The following is an 18,597-nucleotide window of genomic DNA, read 5'->3' as shown; positions in this document are numbered from 1 at the left end:
TAATTTGATTATCATGATTTAGCAGAACGAGAGAAAAGTCACAACCACTTATTTTTAATACAGTAGACTTATTGCGAAGACGCGACAACCTTGACTCTTCCATTACACCTCGTTAGTGGTAATTACTCATCGATTTTTCGAACACGGATGGAAAGCAAAAAGCAAGCATTTTCGGTTTAATATAACATTCGCTTTCGTGGAGATACAAACGGGGGTGGAAGGTGGCTCTTATATAAAATGGGCAGGAGGTTTTTCTTAAAAGTATCTTAGTCCCTGCGAAGGTTGTCGAGGCGCGCCTGCAGATCCGCATCTGCATCGGACATAGGCGAGGAGGCACCACTGCCGCCCGCAGCCCCGGCACCAGCTCCACCGCCACCACCTGACCCTCCGCCACCGCCGCCTGCTCCTCCTCCTCCAATTCCGCCCGCTGCCACAGCAGTCTGGGCCTTCTGGGCGCCGGCACCGCCGGCTACGGATAGTGATCCGGAAGCGGAGGGAAGATCGCCCAGCTGTTCTCCCAGCTGCAAGCCTAGTTCATCCAGCACCTGAGACACCACAGCATCAGTTTCCTCTTCATCACCCTCATCCTCCATGGCGTCATCGATGGCATCGTTAATCATCTCCTCCTTCATGTCCATCATTTCTGACTGCTTCTCAAAGTCCTGCAGGATCTTCTGGATTTGAGGGAGATTCAGCTGGCGGTTCATGTTCTGCATGGCCTTAGTCACACCTTAAAAAAAGATGAAGAGGTCAGTGTGCACGGTAATCAATCAGGTGATCCACCCACCCTTCATGGCCTGTGCCATTGTGTTTTGCGACTTGAGCGTCTGGATTTTGAGAGACACTGCCTGGATGTTGGCCTTCATCAGCATGAATTTCTTGGCGTAGCGACGCGTTCGCACCAGATCCTTCGCCATGATCTTCACCGCGTCCATCTGTCCCTCCTTGGCCATCTTCTTGATGTCGGCAATGATCTTTTTCTCCTGCTGCTCCATTTTCATCCGTTCGCGGTCCAGATCCCGCATCGCCTTATTCAGCGCCCGCTGGTTCTTGCGCAGCATCTCATCCGGGCTGATCTTCTTGCCGAAAAGCCAGTCCATTTTTCTGTATTTCTTTAATTACGACGATTGAGGGATAAGGAATGACGGAGTTTATCAAAGATTACTCATCAACCAAAACAATAAGTTGTCTCAGGGTGTGTGATTGTAAGGTGTGCGGAGGGGTGTACGCGCGTACAGGCGAATGGTGGTATTAAAAAGAGGAAGCTCTGACCGGTTCATTTTAGGGCATTCTCACTAACTGCCTGCGTCTTAAATTGCAATATCAACAGGTGGCGAATATTAACTAGATTTCCGAAAATTCTCCAAGCAATATTTAAAGAGATTATTTTTTTAAGAGAACTATACTTACATACAATATTTATATCCTTGAAGGGTATTAAAATTTTAGTCAGACGTTTGCAACGGAAAGATCGAAAAATTTGTATACAAAATATTTGAACTTTTCCAGTTTCCAAAATATACTTTCATCAAATTTTAAATAGATATAACTGTCATAGTAACGATCGGAAAATATTAATTAATTTTATTATAACTTTTCCAGTTTTCAAAATATTTTCATAGAATATTTTCATAAAAATCGGAACATTTTTATAAAATATATTATAACCTTTTCAGTTTTTAAAATATTTTAATGAAATTTGAGAGAAATTTTTCTATTTTTTCTACTTTATCATATAGCTGCCATAGGAACGATCGAGATATTAAATGATTAAAAATTATAACATTTTCAGTTTTTAACATATTATTATCTTATTTAAGATATAGCCATTTTATATTATTTCACAATTTTTGTTTTTATTTAAGTCTAATTCGAGACCTCTAAAATACGAAAATTTAAGATAAAAATTTAAAAGAGTTTTTTAAAATTACAATTCAAACAAACCGGTAGGTGCAAATCTTAGATTCTATGGCCAATGGTGAGTGAGTGCAGACTAACTTATATGGTTTAACAAGATTGATATATAAGGTTACATGGGAAGAATTATAAAATTATACATGAATATATACCCGCAAAATATATTTACCAAAAATAATAATATTTACCAGCAGTTTCTATTAAATATTATTATCAAATTGTACCAGTGAGAACATTCCATTTTTGTTAATTTATATTGAGCGAACGCGTGCCGTTGCGAATGGCAGTCTTTCCCAGCTGCAATTTACATTCCAATCATGAAGGAGTTTGACGATTTTAACTTTAGCGTTGATAAATGTGAGTTTTCGCTGTTAATTAAAGTATAATCCATTATTTATCATCTTATTTTAATACAGATACTAAGGACCTGACCCGAGAATGCGTGGGTGGCAGCGATTTGCAGCAGCGAAAGAAGGAAATCGAGGCTTACAACGAAACCACGGCCGCAACTCTCAAACAAACATGCAAGAAAAACTACATGGAGTTCATCCAGACTGCCAAGGAGATATCACGTAGGTTACGCCCCCTAAAAACATTTGCGTATTTGCTATGAAAATTGTTTAAACCTCCTGCACAGATCTCGAGTCGGAAATGTATCAGTTATCCCACATTCTGATCGAGCAGCGCAATATTCTGGGCACAATGACGGATGGAAAGACCTCCAGCCATCTGAAAGCGGACAGTGTGGAGGCGGAGAGCAGCGCAGCAGCGGACGATGTGGAAAATAGTCATGCCACCAGAGCTGTAAAGGAAATGGTTCAAGGCTTCAATGGGAACCTGGAGGGGAAAACCTTCCTCAATGAGGGTGCCCTGATTGAGTTGGACGGCAACGATTACAGACCCATCCAGCGGGTGTTCTTCTTCCTGTTCAACGATGTCCTAATCGTCTGCAAAGTAAAGCATGACAAGTGAGTTTCTACATAGGAACCTATCCGGCTTAAACTTGATTAATATTTATATTTAATTTAGACGTTTGGACTTTCTCACCGAGTACGATCCGAAGAAAATAGCAGTGATTAATATTAAGGACTTGGATGGCGTTAAAAACGCAATAAATATCATCACACCAGACGGTTCCAAGATTTATCAGAGCATCACGGCTGCTGGAAAAACCGAATGGATCGAAAAACTCGAGGAAGCCTTTCGCTTTGACCAGCAAAAGAAACCGAAGAAGGGTCAAGCTCCTCAGCCACCAACGCGCGCGAAGCAGCAGTCCAAGGCTGCTACGCCCGAAAAGGACACCGCACCGCAAAGTCCCGGAGAGCCGAAATCTCTGGAGGACGAGACGCCCGAGTGGCTTAGCACAGCCAGCGAGGAGATCCAGACCCTGGTGGCACAGCGACACTTTGAGGATGCCCAGGAGTTGATCAAGCGATCTCAGGAATTTATGAAAACGGAGAGCAGGAAAAAAGTGCCGCAAGCGGCCGTCATTGAGGGCAAGGTGAAGCAGCAGGAGTTGAAGCTGATCAATGTGCTGCTAAAGGAGCTATCTAACAGTCACAATCGCAATCTGCAAATAGCTTTGCGGGCCGCCAAGCGACCGCTGAAGATCCTTGTGGAGATGGGACGCTACCGCCAAGCGAGCGCTACTCTGCTAAAGGTGTGCGCTGTGAGTTTGAGGGTGGCGCAGCGAGAGGCGCGTAGGAACAATGCGGACATATCGGAACTGTTCTTCTGTGATCTAACGCAGGTGGCCTGCGATTTCCTAACAGCCTTCGAACAGCAGCCAGCCTGTGTTAGTGGTGAGTTATAGAAAACTCCTTTTACCTGAATTACATTAAAATGAATCAATTTCAACTCATTTTTGTAGCTCTCGTGGTTTGGTGCAATGCCGAATTGCAATACTTTGCCAGTCAGCTGATAAAACACTACTTGACCAAAGGCACATCCCTGGAGGCGGTGGCCAAGTGCGTGGAGCGAGTACGCAAGCCCTCGACAAAGCTCACGGAGATTGGGCTGGATATAAGCTACCACCTGGAGGGTCTGCTGCGAACCACCCTAGAGTCCCTGATTGAAGAGTCTAAGGAGCGACTGTTGGATTCCGTTGGCCGGACAGAGGAGAGCTGGCAGCCGTATAATCTGCAGACCAAATCGAATTTAAAACGCCTTCTGCTAGAGTTGGATGTATTGGGCATCGATGTGCGGGCCCAGGCTACGGGCGATACCTGGATGAACCTCACCCAGTCCACAGTGGTTTTTATACGCCATTTCCTCCAGCTCACCGAATATTGTGGCTGTCTGGCCAAATGCGAGACGCTACTGCAGAGTCTGGAGATGTTGTTGAAGGAACTATTTATTGCCCAGCACTCACTGAAGCCACCCAGCGACATGGCAGTGGATGTGAGTCGATTCTATATTGAAGCCTAAGCAATTTTTAATTTAATTTCCTCATTTTACAGCCCAACTTTGTGATGAAGAATAAAATCTTTCTGGTGGACAACCTCCTGCCCATTGCCATCGACAAGTTTCGTCAGATCTCGGGTCGCCAGTGCGAGGGATTGCGCGAACTGCACACCAAGATGTCCCGTCAGCAGGGCGCTCCACTGCCACGCCAGCGCAGTGTCTACACCACAGATGTCTTTTAGATGCGCGTCCAAGGCTTTACTTTCGATTACATATAATTTTTTATTTTCTCGTTTTGCTTCAATTATTTATAATATAATTATATACATATATAACCACAATAATAATAATATTTGTAAAATTAAAAATCGAAGCGTGTGCTGCACTCTATCTCTTGCTTATTACAATTTCGCCGTTCGCATTATATATATTTTTTTTGTATATAAATCGATTCGTTTCAATATATATATATATGTATATATATATATATATACTCTAAACACTAAACAATTTAGCTGTGTTCTATTTTTCTCGCTTGTCGATGCGGCTTTTGCTGTTTGCTGCACAAAATATAGGATTTTACAGTTGGTTCTAAAGAGTTTGATTCACACAAAGGTTGTTACCTCTCATTACATCATATTTTCAAATTACATACAAGCTGAAGCCGACTGCTCGAGCTCTATGATCCCCCAGAATGCGAGAATGTATGGGGAGTGTTTGTGTGTGTTGTGGGGGGTTGCTTGTTCTGTGTTTAATTTATAATGTAAAACTCTTAACTAAAATGCTTACTAAGTATATTCATTTATATTTATATATATATATATACCTTCTTTTATGCAAATGTGTGTGTGTGTGTGTTTGTGTGGGGGGAACGGAGGGAGGTAAGGAAACTGACAACTTAAAAATTACATTTGTTTGTTGCATTCGCTGTCCGACGACGACTCTCAGCTAGCTAAATTACAAAACCGCTCACATTAAACAAACAAAAAGCATCAAACTCCTCCGGCGCCCTCTTCGTTCGCTCAGCTGGTAATCATAATCTCAACGCTCATGCACTTGCAATGACTAATCCAGGCAGACCCTGCACTTATCCTTCTATTTGTTTTTGTTTTTTTATGTCAAGATGAACGTAGGTAGGTATCGCCGACTATTTCTGTTTCTTTTACAACATACTCTCATTCGTTTCTGTTGCTCGCATGCATTATCAATTTTATTTCTCTCTTGTTCTATTTTTAAAGTTTCTTTTTCTTTTCTTGCAATTTGTGTGTTCAACTTGGTTTTGTTGTTGGTTTCTCTTTTTTATTGGACTTAGCTTAGGCTTAGTAGCTAAAAGTACGCTTAAAATTTTAGTTTTTTCCGTTTTGTATATATATATATTATAGAATTTTCATTTTTGCTTCGCTTTTTGATGCGTTGCTACTGCTGCCTTCTGTTGATGTTTCTTTTTTGTTTCTTTCTTTTTACTCCCGATGCTGCTTCTTTCTGTTGCTGGTGTTTTGTTTTATATTATTTGCATGATTTCGAACATTTTGTTTGTTGTAGTTAATTGTTTTTTGCTTTTGTTGTTGTAATAAAAACTATACGAGCTTATTACAAAATGAAAAAACTGCTTGGTTTTGTGGATTTAATAAATAACTTCGTAGACAGTAGCCTTCTTATCGCCCGAACCCGTCACAATGTATTTGTCGTCAGTTGATATGTCGCAGCTAAGTACGGATGATGTTTCCTTCGACTGAAACCATAAAGATAGCAGATTAGAATCCAACTGAAACACCTAGAAAAAGGCATTCGAACTCACCTGGAATATGCTGGCACCGTAGGGTGTTCTCCATGCGTTAAGCAGGTTGTCTTTGCCGGTGGAAACAAACCATTTGCCGCAGGCGGCAAAGCGCAGCGACAGAACGCAGCTCTCGTGCAGATGCAGTTGATACTTGTCCGGTTTCGATGCGTGCAGCACCTCAACGTGCGAATTCTCCATACCCACAGCCAGCCAGTCGCCTAAAAAGTGTATTTAATTATGTGAAAATAGGATTACTATAGATTCTTTATATGAAAATAACAAGGTTTAGTTAATATGTCTTAAAAGGAATAACTTTTGCTGCTCAATAGGCTTTCATTACCTGTGGGACAGTAGCCGAGCGAGAATATTTGAGAACTAAAGTCGTGCTGCTGCAGCTGGCGACCCTCGCGCAGATCCCAGGAGCGCACCGTGTTGTCCAAGCCGCCCGTCCACAGCCTGGAGCCGTCCGGACTGATGTCAATGCACGAGGCGCCGTCGGTGTGGCCCTGGAACTGGCGCACCAGGATTTCGTTGTGCAGGTCCCACACCGCGATGTTGCCATCGCTGCAGCACGAGAAGCACACCTTCGAGTCAGGGCTAATGGCCAGGGCGTAGCAGGCCGGCGCCGCCGAGGTCAGTTCCGCCTTGATGCGTGGCGTTGGGCTGGCCAGGTCCCAGATGGACAGGTTAGAGGCCTCGCCGCCAACGATCAGCGTGCGCCCGTCGGGCAGCAGCTTCACCGACCGGATGTAATTGTCACGCTGCAGGCAATCCAACTGGCTGACTGGATTCTTGTTGCCCGGCTGCGAGATGTCCCACACCTTCACGCAGCCCTTGCCGCCCGTGTACACATATTTTGTGGGATTGGAGATGGTCACCGCACAGACAACTTCTCCGTGCGACAGTGTGTTGATCTGACGGGCGTGCCGGGGGATTCCAACACCAACCAACGCGTCCGGCGGAAACGGCACCGGCTGTAGGCTACCCTCACCGTTCATATGGAAAGAGTATGCACTGTAAAGGGTAAATTATATATTAAATTATATTATGTATAAGAGAATAGTGAATAGCAAAAGCACTTACGGCTTTCCACCCGTCAGGGCCGAGGGATGTGGAATGCCATTGGTTCGCACATGTGAGTGTGGATCGTACGGCATTGGTGGCGGTCGTCCATAGGCTGGATCCGACGGTGGACGCTGGTAGGGATCGGCCGGTCGCTGATACGGTGCCCCCGGATAGCCGGCTGGTGGTGGTCCCTGCGGCATCATTTGTTTAGGATTAACGCCCGGCGCTGGAGCGGCAGCGTTGGGTGTCGGTGTGCGTGCCTTAGCGCCCGGTGTGCCCGGCTTTTCCATCTAAATGTAATTAATATCAATTAATTGATATACTTTCTTGCTTATTTAATTAGATCTTACATCTTTTGTCTTGAGGCTGGGTGTGGAACGTGACGAACTGGAGCCGGAGCGTGAGGGCGGACGTTCCTGTTTGATGCCACTACTGCTGGGCTTCTCCAGCCGCTCGCCATTTAGACTTTCCCGATCGCGCACCTCCATGGACACGTGCTCGCCGTTGGGGCGTGGTGAGTGGGATTCCTAAAAAGCAGATTACGAAACAAAGGGTTGTTAAGTCGGCAAGAAACACAATGTGTAGGGTGAGGCATTGGTCTTAATAGTTTCTTTTTTTTTTTGTAAGGGAAATTTGGGAATGGTTGCATTGATCTGGGCCGACACTCAACTCACCATTTCATTTGCAACATCTACGACTAAATCTTGATCGCTTTTCTCGCCTTCATCGTCCTGGAAATAATTTTGAAAAAAATACAAAAACAATATAAATCAAAATTCATACAAAAACCCACAAAGAACAACAGTAAGCAATAACAATAGCCACAACAACCATAGCAATCACAACAACAATAGCAACTTATTCGGTCCTGACCTGGGTATGACTTGATAACGTTTTAATTTTAAATCTATATTTTAGAATTATCAAAATCTAAACTGCTCTGGGTAATATTTATGCATTATTTATTTATAAACTTCCATTTAAAGGAAAATATTCGCTAGTAGGGATCTTCAAATTATTATTATAAAAATAAAACAGTTTAATTATTTATATTTAGGTTATTCTTCAAGGACATACATGTTATTGAGTTACTAAACCCTTAACCAAAAGTATTTATATTCAAATTTTCGAAGACAAGGATTATATCTCTTAATTTTTTAAGTAATCTGGTTAATATTTTTATTTTCAGACAAACAGAAACCCATTAAACTATGAGCAAGTGTAAATCGGAGAACCGGCCCATCAAATCGTGATTTTTTGCGTTGAGATATTGTGTTTTTTTTGCTCTCTAGCTTGTCTCTTATAAATTAGCAGTACACTTTTTGTTTAGCATGAGTTTGGAAGGTGTTAGCAGAATTAGACAACGACTACAAATGATAGACTACGATTTAGTTTATTTGTTTTTTTGGTGAGTTGAGAGACAGCAACAGCTCAGCTTAGATGAGATGAGGTGAGAGATGACAGTAGTTATCGATGATGGATGGATGATAATACTACCGACGTTATGCTAATACCAACAAAAGCTCAAGATACTCACTTGCAGTTTCTCATTTTTTAGACGCTTCGAGTCATTCTCTATGTCCAGCGGCGAGCGTGTGCGGTACTTCTCACGATCAGCCGGCGAAACCGAATTGCGCTGCAACATCAGCATTAAAATGGGCTCTAATTATGGGGAGCTCTTAATACTTACCAATCTCTCCTCGGCGGCTGCTGGTCCCTCCAGGCCCGTGGGCTTAATGTCCGGCCTGTGATGCTCGGGCGGTTTATTCAGCAGACCCTGCGGTCCGTGTGGCAGACCCATGGTGGCGCCCAGGGCGCCAAATGGATTCAATGCACCCATTGGCTGTGGCGGTCCGCCCGGCACTTGCTGGGCGTGGATCTGTTGCTGCAATGGAACCAAGAGATCTTATTAATTCGGGCATATGCGTGGGCGGTGGCTTTTTTTTTCCAAATTAACATCGTGCTTTGTGAGAAAATGAAAGCATTGGAATGTGTATGTTTGTGTGTGTGTAACAACAACAACAACATTAACACTAAATGGTCTTAATCTTTATGGAAACCATATTTTGCCTATAAATAGAAAACAATTTTTTACGAAAGTTTAAAATGCTTATTTTCGTTAGTTTTATGAACGAATTTCTATTCTATTTGGATTTGAGCTTCGAAAATGTTAATATTTAAAATTTAGTCGCTAAGATCTTTATATATTGTTTAATTTGCAAGGGCTTCAAGCTATTTAAAGACTTGTCCTTATCCTTTTTTTTTTTGATTGTTTTGAATTTAAGATTGATTTTGAAGTATGGTTGAGTTAGGTGCAATTTTACGTTAGTTTCGTTTTGTGCTACACACGATGTTTATATTAAATATATCAAAACTAATAACATCTAAACCATAGGTAAATACTTCATCTGAACCAAAAACTGATAACCATATTAATTCTGCTTAATCAAATTCCGACCATCTAATGTTAATAGGAACAGCAACAACAATTCTGCGGCATTTGAAGCGTTATTTAAAAAAATAAATAAATAAAAATATGGACAATCAGAAAGTTGGAACTAGGGAAACATTATTGTGAGGCGGCACTGGAGCAGTTGTTGTAGTTGTGGCAGTGGCACATTCGGCGGATGCAGCGGCAGACGGCAACAGTAAACAAACAAAAATAAGTAAATGAATTGCAACGAAACAAACTTACTAAAAGTTGCTGTATTCCATGTTGCTGCTGATGCTGCACAACGTTGTTTGGATTTTTAGAGTGGTCGAATGCAAAATCATAACAAATTAGGAAGTAGAAAAAACAAACTGAAATCAAATGTTGCCCTAGAACGCGAAAGAAAACGATATGCTCCCCACTTGATCATAACAAGGGAAATCACAGAAATTTATGAAACTCGGGATCAATTTACAAGGGAATCAACTTTTCTAACACAATAATCAGCTTAAATGTCTAAGAAAGTTTAACATTCTAACAGATTTCCTAATAAACAGTTGCAATTTGATTGTTCACGTCTTTCTGTGATTCCTTTAAATATGATTTAACAATTCGCGTTAATTCGCCTTCCCGAAACGCCCACATCCCCGTTCGACTCTAGCTGAGATTTGCATTGCCCATGTTGCTGCTGCTGTTGCTGAGGAATCCATCATCCACAAATCCACCATTTGTCCGTGTTCCATCCACTTACCCCAATGATCAGGTTGAGCTCCTGCATGGTCACCTGCTTCGCCCGCTCCACCGCCTGCAGCACCTGCTGCTGGTGGTCGGCCTGTAGGAATGGAAGTAGCTGGTTGATCAGCGTATTCAGCCGCTTGGCGATCTCGGTCTGCTTGTGCATCTCCACGTTAAGGCCATAGGACATCTCGTAGTACTGCCAAGGGCAAAGCATTAGCTAAGAGGCTCTGATAATTTGCGGATCATGACGACTTACCATAACATAATGGCGCTGCATCTCCGTCTTCTCGTTCGACAGCTTCTCGCACTCCAATTTGATGCTGGAATTCACAGGAAAAATGATCAACGGGCAAATTAGTTGGGCGACGGAAGCGAACTGAACGCAAGGAAGCGGCAATCGTGGAGCTTGAAGCATGGAGCATGGAGCATGGAGCGGTGGCTTCGGCGCAGGTTAATCCTATGACAGCGGCGCATATGGCGCGCCAAACCGGTTTGCTCAGCTTTTTGTTTTACTTTTCGCAAAACGGAGACGCAGCATCCACACTCACACTGCTGCAAGCTCATGCGGCAGTACAGCGAAGGCTCGGAACGGTTTTTGAATGTGTTTCGGTAGGGCTTAATCAAGGTGTGCTCCGTGAAGGGACTCTTAAACTTTGTATTTTAGGTAGGAAAACTAATTTAAATTGACTTAATAACAAGTATAGATAAGGGACAACTATCGACAATTGAATTTAATGGTTTTAACTTGAATAATCTGATCTTAAACTGAATGTTCTATTGAGAAATGAATAGTATTTGATAGATAATTGACAACATTTTCTATTGAACCATTAATTCTGATATATAATCTGATTTCGGTTTTAATTTAGTTCATCATTAGGTGTTCTTTTCGACATCAAAACGTGGTGAGGCTTCGCTATGTTCTGGAGGACAGGGTCTGGACTTGCCTGTGGTACTGCGCCTGCAGGAAGTTGAACTCCTCCTTGATGCGCTCCAGTGTGTCGGCGATGGTGAATTTGATTGGGCCCTGAGGTGGTGGTCCCTATTGGATAGGTGGACACGTGGGGTGGAGATTAGCACTGGGACAAGACACCGGATTTAGTGGAGAACTTACCCCGGCGGCGGGGTGACGCACCGGTGAGGGATACATGTTATTTTACTATGTTGCCGGCTGGTATCAGTCCCGAGGTGGATTTCGGAGCCAGTGCAGCAGTCTCCACCGATTTCCCGGATGAGCGCAAGTCCTCGTCGTGCTCCTGCTTATCCGGCCGCCTTCCCGTCCCTCCTGCCTTCCGGTTATTGTCGCTGAACACTGAAAACCCTTCGCGAGCGTTTTTGCATATCCTGCGGATGGAATTTTACATTTTCTTAGTTATGCTTTTTTCATATATTTTTGCACCATTTTTTTCGATACGTTCGCAGCACGCACACACCAACACACACACGCACACACCAATACACGCACACGCAATGGCCGAGCCAGCGAGACACACACACACCAGCGCAAAAACGGGAGTGTGAGTGTGAGTGTTTACCGCCGAAAAATCAAGCGCAATGTTGCATGTGGCCGAAATTGTTACGCAAAATCTCCGTTTGATTTTCCGGGCCGATCGGCGGCTTTATGCGAATTGTTCCAATGGCCGGGGCGGGATTTATCCGCGCAAAATATAGCACTTTTTCTCAGCCAAAGACAGCACACTCTGCACAAACAACATACGAACATATACAGACAGACTGCAATTAAACAGGGTTGTCAGGCCGGCTCAAACACCAAAATGTGGTTCAATGACTTTGACTTTAAATTTTAGAAAATTGTTTACACATCGGATGCGTGTTTTTTTAAGTTGACTTATAGAATATTTAATGTTTTTGAATTTATTTTAGTATAGCCAGGCTGTTTTTAATGTTTTCATGCCGAGGGCGGCAACCCTGGTCTGGACACATCCATAGACATCAGCGAGTGGCCAAATCACACACACGCACACACGCGCACACCGACACGGGCACAGCGCAAAAGAAAAATTATAGTGTCCGATACAAAAAATAAACAAAAGCAATTAAAAAAGGCGAGTTAATGGCAGTACCAGTTTTATGTCGCGGAATAGCACGTTTTATCGGTCTGCGCGACCGTTTGCCCTCGCTCTCTCTCCCTGCAGCCGACCGAAATCTATTTAAAACTGGGTAATTCTTCGTTTTTACAAATTTTCGCCCGTATAAAATTGCCTTTTTGCCGACCGACGCGAACTGTCTGACAGCGTGTATGTGTTGGGCAGCTTTGGCGGCGGCGCTCTCTCTACTCGCTCGTTTCGGCGGCGGCGCGAGAGAGAACTCGGTACTCGTTTCTTTTGGCGGCGGCGCTCTCGCTATTTTCCCTTTCGCTCCCTCGTTATTTTCCATCTCGCTCTCGCTCGCACTGCTTACTGAAAATGGCCATTTAAGGCAACGAAGCTGGTCACACTTGAGCACTCGAGCTCAAATTTTTAAATTTTGGCGGGCAAACGATTGCGGAACGCGGCATTTAAATGCTTTTTAATATTATTCTAGGAATCGTTTTTTCATTAAACAAAGTAAGGTTGAATAGTTAAGTAAATTATTTTCTTTTAACTTGAACTATAGATAATAATTTTTAAATTATAGGATAAGTTGAAATAAAACGAGCTAATTTTCCCATTTCCCTAAAAAGCATTATTCAAGAAATTATTACGTTTTATTGACATGATATTGGTTCTTAATTTATATTGTAAAATAAATCAAATATATATTCAATGTTTTATTTAAAAAAAAATTAATTTAAAATGATACATAAACTGTGCTAATTTTTTTAAACACACGAAAAAGTACGTTTTTTAAGAAACTAAAATATAATTTTAAACCCATGCGGGGTATTTTGATTTTAGTCATAAGCTTGTAACCGACAGACTGACTTATTGTCGACCCTATTAATCATAAATATTCTTAATCAGCATTAACAGTTGAATTGATTTAGACATCTCCGCCGGGAAAATAAATTTTTGGCTTTGTTACATGTTTTTTAAACTTTGATTTGTTTAAAATATTGTCACAAAAATATAGATAAATATCCGCTCAAAGAATGGTATTAAAGCTTGGTCAGAAGCTTGTAACGCTGTCAGGAGTAATTTCCGACCCTTTAAATCATATATATTATTGATCAGCATCATTAGCCAAATCTATCTAGCCATCTCCGGCCGAAAAATAAATTTAAAATTTTTTTTACATTTTTACAAGCATTAATTTTGCATATGTACAATTTTTAAAAATTGTCAAAAAATTGATTTTTTAAAATTTTTAATTTAGTATTCAGATTTATTAACCTAATAAAAACTAGCATAGGACTACTTTCCGAATTAAAATTAATGCATTTTTTTATTAGTTAGTTAGTTAGTTAGTTAGTTAGTTATGAGTTTTTTAAATTTTGATTTGTCGAAAAAATTGTGAATATATTATACCTATTATTATTTTCGATTTCCTTATTCGATTCTATAATTCAATAAACAACTGCAAGACTACATATATAAGCATTGGCAGCCCGAAGTTACTTTTTTTTTCTTGTTTAATTTATAAGTTAATTGACTTTTATTAGGATTACAAGTTGACATAGTAATTGAGGGATTACCAATTCGTACAAGGTCTTCGGTCCTCCCAAAAACAATTAAATTAATAAATATTTACAAGAATTTCAAGTTGCTGAAAGGTACAATTTCCCCCACCAAGAACCCAAAAAAAGTAAGCTGTTTTGATTTTCATTTACGATTTGTTTGTATTTCTTTTTTATCGTTTGCTAATTGGTTTTCATTTTGCTATTTTGTTGCCATCACAGTTGGGCTATCACAGATGCGTTAATTGATCCTTTTCTCCACCTTCCCCCTCCATCTCGAGTGTCCCTTTTTACCAGGGGCGCCATAGTTTCTCGGCTTCCAGGGGCAGTGGTGAGGGGGCGGGGCTGTCGCAGTCGCTGTGATAACCGGATGAGGCGGGGCTGAGGGGTGCGGAGCAGTCCATCGGGATGTGAAGGTCATCGGTGGTGGTGGTGGTGGTGGTCTGGGCCTCGTGGAACTGCTGCAGGTTCTTGTAGATGCGGCCAAGGTGAGTCATCACCGATTTGCCCAGGTCGACGCTCATTCCAGGTGTGGAGGCCATGACGCGTGACACCTCATTGACGGCATTCATGTAGCCATTCTTGAAGCCATCCAGGGGCAGCTCCTCCACAGCCTTCTTCTGTGTCTTTTGCTGGCGCATAAAGATCACCGCCGACTCGAGCATCTCGGCCTTGTCCATGCGCAGGATGCCATCGTCGCCACGGAGCTCGGCGACAAGTGTCTTCAGGTTGTCCAGGCACTTGTTGATGCGGGCCCGTCGCTGGCGTTCCAGCAGGGGTTTCTTCACCTTCTGGTAGATCTGGGTCTTGCTGGTGTATTCCATTTTTAGTTATTCACGTTCGAGTAATACGTAATATTTGAAATATTTGAGATATCTTTCTTCTCGCAACGGATTGCTTGTGTTGCTGTGTTGCCTTGTTGCTGGCAGAATCAGGAATGATACTTTGCTCCGACCAGGTCGTCCCTTTTATAGCTCTCCCTTGAGCCCTGAAATCCACCCTCCCTGTACGCACCTTCGTGCCCTCTCTGTTGCGCACAGGGGCTGCCATGGAGCAGGCCGTCTCTGTCGGAAGGAACAGCTGCAACACGCTTCGGAGGACGGAGGACAATCCTTGTGGCTCGTGGCGTGGGAACCGAGCTGAAAGTAAGTTTCTCACACAATTTTTTCTCGTTTGTTTTCCCTTTTGGCCACATGCTTCGCTCCGCTCCGCTTCGAGTTTAAGGATCAGGGCACATTTTTGCAGCTGTCGCTGTTTTTGGCTGGCCCTTGTTCGCATTGCTTTCTGGGCCGGTGTTATTATCCTTAATGCATACTTCACTGCCTCATCCTGTCGCTGGAGCGATGGAGTGAGATCCCGATCCGATCCGAGTCGGAGTCGGAGTCTGGGGAGGGGAGGGGATGTGTGTGTGGTTCAGGGATATCTGGTTGTGCGTGGGCTGCTCTGGCATTGTTATCCTGCCGTGCCATCTACTCGCTTATTGTTTCATCAATGCCTGCAGACGATGATGGCATAATGCCCCTACTCTTGGCTACGATCCTCGAACTCCTGGCTCCGCTTTCCGTTCCCACACTGCCCCTCGACGAGTGTTTATTGGACACAATTAGTGGATGTGGCATATTGGCTTCGTGCTGGGTCGTCTTGGTGGTTTGTTGCTGTTGCTGTTGTTGTTGCTCAATCGTGATCTCTGGTGGGCTGGCAGGGGGACGAGGTCGGACGGTGGGTTGGACGGGCGCAGGAAGTGTGCCCCGCGTGCCCAGCTCGTGGCTGAGGTTGAGTGGCTCTGAGTGCTGCTGTGGCCCCGGGTGAGGCATGTGCTGGAATGCTTACACACACGTGAGATGTGCTTGTTCCTCCCGGTGAACCCCCCTTGATTGGTTGCTAAGATGTGGTCATGTTTAATGGACTTATTCAAATAGACAAGGGATGGGAGGTCCTTGTACCTGGAGGGGTATGAGTTCCTACCTGGGATATGCACATCTCCCCTAATTGGCTTTTAATTGGTGATTTAGTAATATTTGATTGATCTTTTTGTACTCGCAGGGGATGTTCACACATTATAGAATGCTTTTTGAAGAGGTTTACCTTTGGCATAGAATATTGTGTGCCCCCTGATAACTTTTATTAATGAAACCTATTAGGTTGTTATATCTGAATGGCCTCTTCAAATAAATAAAGGAAAGTTAATTGTGGATATGTTACCTGAGCCTTCTCGAATAAGTAACACATATATGATTTATCAGAGATTGGTATTTAATGGAGTTTTAAAATTACAAATAAGGGAATATCATGATACGCATTATAATAGTAAAAGTTAAAGGATTTTAGTATTAAATCAGGCATTTTCCCAACAGAAACATAATTGTTTTTATATCAAAATAAAAGAAGAGAACAAGGAAATTAACTATCTTTTAAATATTATTTAAATTTGGTGGATTCTATGTATATTTTGAGCTCACATTCTGAGGTATGCATTTCCCAATCAATTGTAAGTGCCAAAATATTGAACACATAGCCTTAATAAATATAATCAATGAAGAAACATTCGACCTTAAGTTAATGACAATGTAAATCTTTATTATCTATAAAACATAAGGCTAATTAATAGATTTCACGATGTAGTCGTTTGATATTAATAAAGCCAGCATTAAATTAAAATTGACTACCCATTAAGGCATCATGTTTTCTTATTATTTTTATCTTGTTACTTCAACATTTAATTTAGCTCGTTTAAAATAATGATGGGTTGTAATATAATGAATATTATTTTCAAGATTGCCAGGATATTAAATTTGCAAGTGTATGTTCTTTTAAATTTACTTCTCTTATTATTTTCCTAGAGCTATAAATAATTCCAAATAGTCCTATTATTTATTTTATTCATTCAAAAATGGAGCTTGGCATTTAATAATTTGTGTAAAATTTAAAGTCGAAATAAATAGTTAATTAACTTAATTAATAAGCCAAATATAAAGTTAATTTTTATCCGTATTTCATAGAACATTCTCCTATTGGTATCAGGATCTTAAACATCGTAAACCCTTTAGTGTTATCTGTAAAAGAATTGTTCCCCCAAATAAGAAGATGTAAGTCAAATTTCTTTTCATATTTCATTTTATATTTCATTTATTTTTCTTGTTGTATATATGTATTTTCTAGTTGTATAGTTTCTGAGATCTCTTAGCTGGTAAACATTTGTATTAAAGTAGAATTAAAACAGACTTTTGCTCGATTGATTTCTGACAAAAGTGTATAAAGCGTGCCCTATCACAGACTTAACTTAGAAACCTAAAACTTGGTAACGTAACAAATAAATGAGGATCATTGTAAAGCATTTTCTAAAGCTGCAGTTCCATTGCGCGATTGCCCGAAGGTGGAAGTTTTGTGTCTGGATTCCAGGATGCTGGATGTTTACCAGGGACGCCACATTTGTCCAGGGCTGCTGATCTGCAGCAGGGATTCGTTGTCGCTGGCATAGCCGCTGGACACGGGGCTGATGGAGGAGCAGGAGCTGGCACTCGAGTTGGAGATGGAGCTGGAACCGGAGCCGCAGATGATGGAGAGTGGTGTGTTCACGGCCAAAGCCTGTTCCATGGGCTGTTCCAATTGGTTGAGGCGCATGCCCAGATGGGTCATCAAAGTAGTGCCAAAGGCCACATCCACACGTGGCAGGGAGGCGAGGGCGCGGGAGACCTCGTTGGCTGCCCGAATGTAGCCGGCGCGGAAACTCTGCTCGGGATCAGCTTTGGGCTGCACTTTGGCCTGCTTCAGCTTCCTCAGATGCTGCACTGTGACCTCCAGTATATCGGCCTTCTCGAACTTGGCATCGCCGGTCTGGGCCACGCACTCGGCCATCAGATCCTTGAGCTCGTCCAGGCACTTGTTGATCCTGGCGCGACGCTTCCTCTCCAGCAGGGGCTTCATCACCTTGCGGTACTGATAGGTCTTGGACATCTCGTATTTGGTGGCCATTGCGATGCGGTTTTTGTGATTTGTTTTCTTGTTAACTTGAGAAGAACTCGGAACTCTTGGGAGAAGTTACTCCTGAGATGTGGACTGCACGACGTTTGAGTTGGAAGTGTTTGCCTCGTCTCCGGTTACCGCTGCTTTTATACCTGCACGTGCCGCCTCGTGCTCAACGCACGCTGGCAGAGAGCGACTCAAGAGAGCTGGAAAGCCGGCAGAGAACACCACCTGCCGAGCAAATTACTCAGTCACTGGGACACGATCCTCTGCAGTTTCGGTGGTGGGTTTTTCTCCACAAACAAACAAGTTTTGGGCTACAGACGGGGTCAAAGAAGTAGGTTTCTTATGGTTAAATTTAATGGAGAGAATATTTGAATTAAAAAATAATATATTGTGTTTAAACATAGTTTTTTTCAAGTCCAAATAAACTCTAAATATACAGACATATAAAAAAAATTAATATTATATTGATGGTTCTAGAATTTATGAGTTTATAAGTATTTCTACGTAAAGTTATATATGTATATCCAAGGGAATATTTGAAAATCTTTTGAAAAGTTGTTTTTCTAAATTTTTGTAATTTTATTAAAATGAAAGTAAGAAAGATATATAAGAGATATTAGAGCCTTCATATTAATTTTTATAAAATTCAGAAAATGATTATTAATACTTTACTATTGA

General features: G+C 42.1%; 5 protein-coding genes across 14 annotated transcripts; 1 reads left to right on the top strand and 4 right to left on the bottom strand.

Annotated features, from left to right (window-relative positions):
* Positions 1 to 133: 133 nt before the first annotated feature.
* On the bottom strand, positions 134 to 1,256 carry Vps2 (vacuolar protein sorting 2). The gene is made up of 2 exons (XM_020955269.2): positions 788 to 1,256; positions 134 to 730 (listed from the first exon to the last, which is right to left on the bottom strand). Exons 1-2 carry the CDS (start codon positions 1,098 to 1,100, stop codon positions 267 to 269), a joined length of 777 nt encoding a protein of 258 aa, XP_020810928.2. The 5' UTR covers positions 1,101 to 1,256; the 3' UTR covers positions 134 to 266.
* Exo84 (exocyst complex component Exo84) lies at positions 1,239 to 4,710 on the top strand. Its single transcript, XM_020955185.2, has 6 exons — positions 1,239 to 2,274; positions 2,334 to 2,489; positions 2,555 to 2,885; positions 2,947 to 3,719; positions 3,788 to 4,317; positions 4,377 to 4,710. Exons 1-6 carry the CDS (start codon positions 2,235 to 2,237, stop codon positions 4,560 to 4,562), a joined length of 2,016 nt encoding a protein of 671 aa, XP_020810844.2. The 5' UTR covers positions 1,239 to 2,234; the 3' UTR covers positions 4,563 to 4,710.
* On the bottom strand, positions 4,583 to 12,753 carry gro (TLE family member transcriptional corepressor groucho). 10 transcript variants are annotated; one of them, XM_086840739.1, is made up of 14 exons: positions 12,419 to 12,753; positions 11,449 to 11,678; positions 11,282 to 11,376; positions 10,591 to 10,654; positions 10,348 to 10,530; positions 9,861 to 9,893; positions 8,856 to 9,050; positions 8,703 to 8,801; positions 7,840 to 7,896; positions 7,516 to 7,692; positions 7,184 to 7,455; positions 6,441 to 7,114; positions 6,119 to 6,318; positions 4,583 to 6,052 (listed from the first exon to the last, which is right to left on the bottom strand). In XM_086840739.1, exons 2-14 carry the CDS (start codon positions 11,482 to 11,484, stop codon positions 5,945 to 5,947), a joined length of 2,193 nt encoding a protein of 730 aa, XP_086696865.1. In that variant the 5' UTR covers positions 11,485 to 11,678; positions 12,419 to 12,753; the 3' UTR covers positions 4,583 to 5,944. The 10 variants fall into 10 exon arrangements, with proteins under 10 accessions (XP_086696865.1, XP_086696866.1, XP_086696867.1 ...); XM_086840740.1 differs by having other exon boundaries at positions 11,870 to 12,619; XM_086840741.1 differs by lacking the exon at positions 12,419 to 12,753 and adding an exon at positions 12,056 to 12,357.
* Positions 12,754 to 14,240: 1,487 nt separating this feature from the next.
* Positions 14,241 to 14,774, bottom strand: E(spl)m8-HLH (Enhancer of split m8, helix-loop-helix). The gene has a single exon (XM_020955279.2). It carries the CDS (start codon positions 14,772 to 14,774, stop codon positions 14,241 to 14,243), a length of 534 nt encoding a protein of 177 aa, XP_020810938.1.
* Positions 14,775 to 17,046: 2,272 nt separating this feature from the next.
* Positions 17,047 to 18,016, bottom strand: E(spl)m7-HLH (Enhancer of split m7, helix-loop-helix). Its single transcript, XM_020955258.2, has one exon. It carries the CDS (start codon positions 17,920 to 17,922, stop codon positions 17,362 to 17,364), a length of 561 nt encoding a protein of 186 aa, XP_020810917.1. The 5' UTR covers positions 17,923 to 18,016; the 3' UTR covers positions 17,047 to 17,361.
* Positions 18,017 to 18,597: the final 581 nt, after the last annotated feature.

This window comes from Drosophila serrata, unplaced genomic scaffold (assembly GCF_035046125.1).
Source record: "Drosophila serrata isolate PLE 108 unplaced genomic scaffold, ASM3504612v1 contig_382, whole genome shotgun sequence".
In the NCBI taxonomy this organism is placed as follows: Eukaryota; Metazoa; Arthropoda; class Insecta; order Diptera; family Drosophilidae; genus Drosophila; species Drosophila serrata.
This window is presented reverse-complemented; position numbering and strand designations above follow the sequence as displayed.

Bases quoted from the DNA above. Each gene is read 5' to 3' on its own strand.
- gro (XM_086840739.1), bottom strand. From the start codon at position 11,484: ATGTATCCCTCACCGGTGCGTCACCCCGCCGCCGGG. The intron at 9,051-9,860 runs GTAAGTTTGTTT...GTTCCATTGCAG, and splicing joins ATGGAATACAGCAACTTTTA to CAACAGATCCACGCCCAGCA. The intron at 7,693-7,839 runs GTGAGTTGAGTG...TCTGCTTTTTAG, and splicing joins TAGATGTTGCAAATGAAATG to GAATCCCACTCACCACGCCC.
- Vps2 (XM_020955269.2), bottom strand. From the start codon at position 1,100: ATGGACTGGCTTTTCGGCAAGAAGATCAGCCCGGATGAGATGCTGCGC. The intron at 731-787 runs GTGGGTGGATCA...TCTTTTTTTAAG, and splicing joins AATGGCACAGGCCATGAAGG to GTGTGACTAAGGCCATGCAG.
- Exo84 (XM_020955185.2), top strand. From the start codon at position 2,235: ATGAAGGAGTTTGACGATTTTAACTTTAGCGTTGATAAAT. The intron at 3,720-3,787 runs GTGAGTTATAGA...TCATTTTTGTAG, and splicing joins GCAGCCAGCCTGTGTTAGTG to CTCTCGTGGTTTGGTGCAAT. The intron at 4,318-4,376 runs GTGAGTCGATTC...CTCATTTTACAG, and splicing joins CCAGCGACATGGCAGTGGAT to CCCAACTTTGTGATGAAGAA.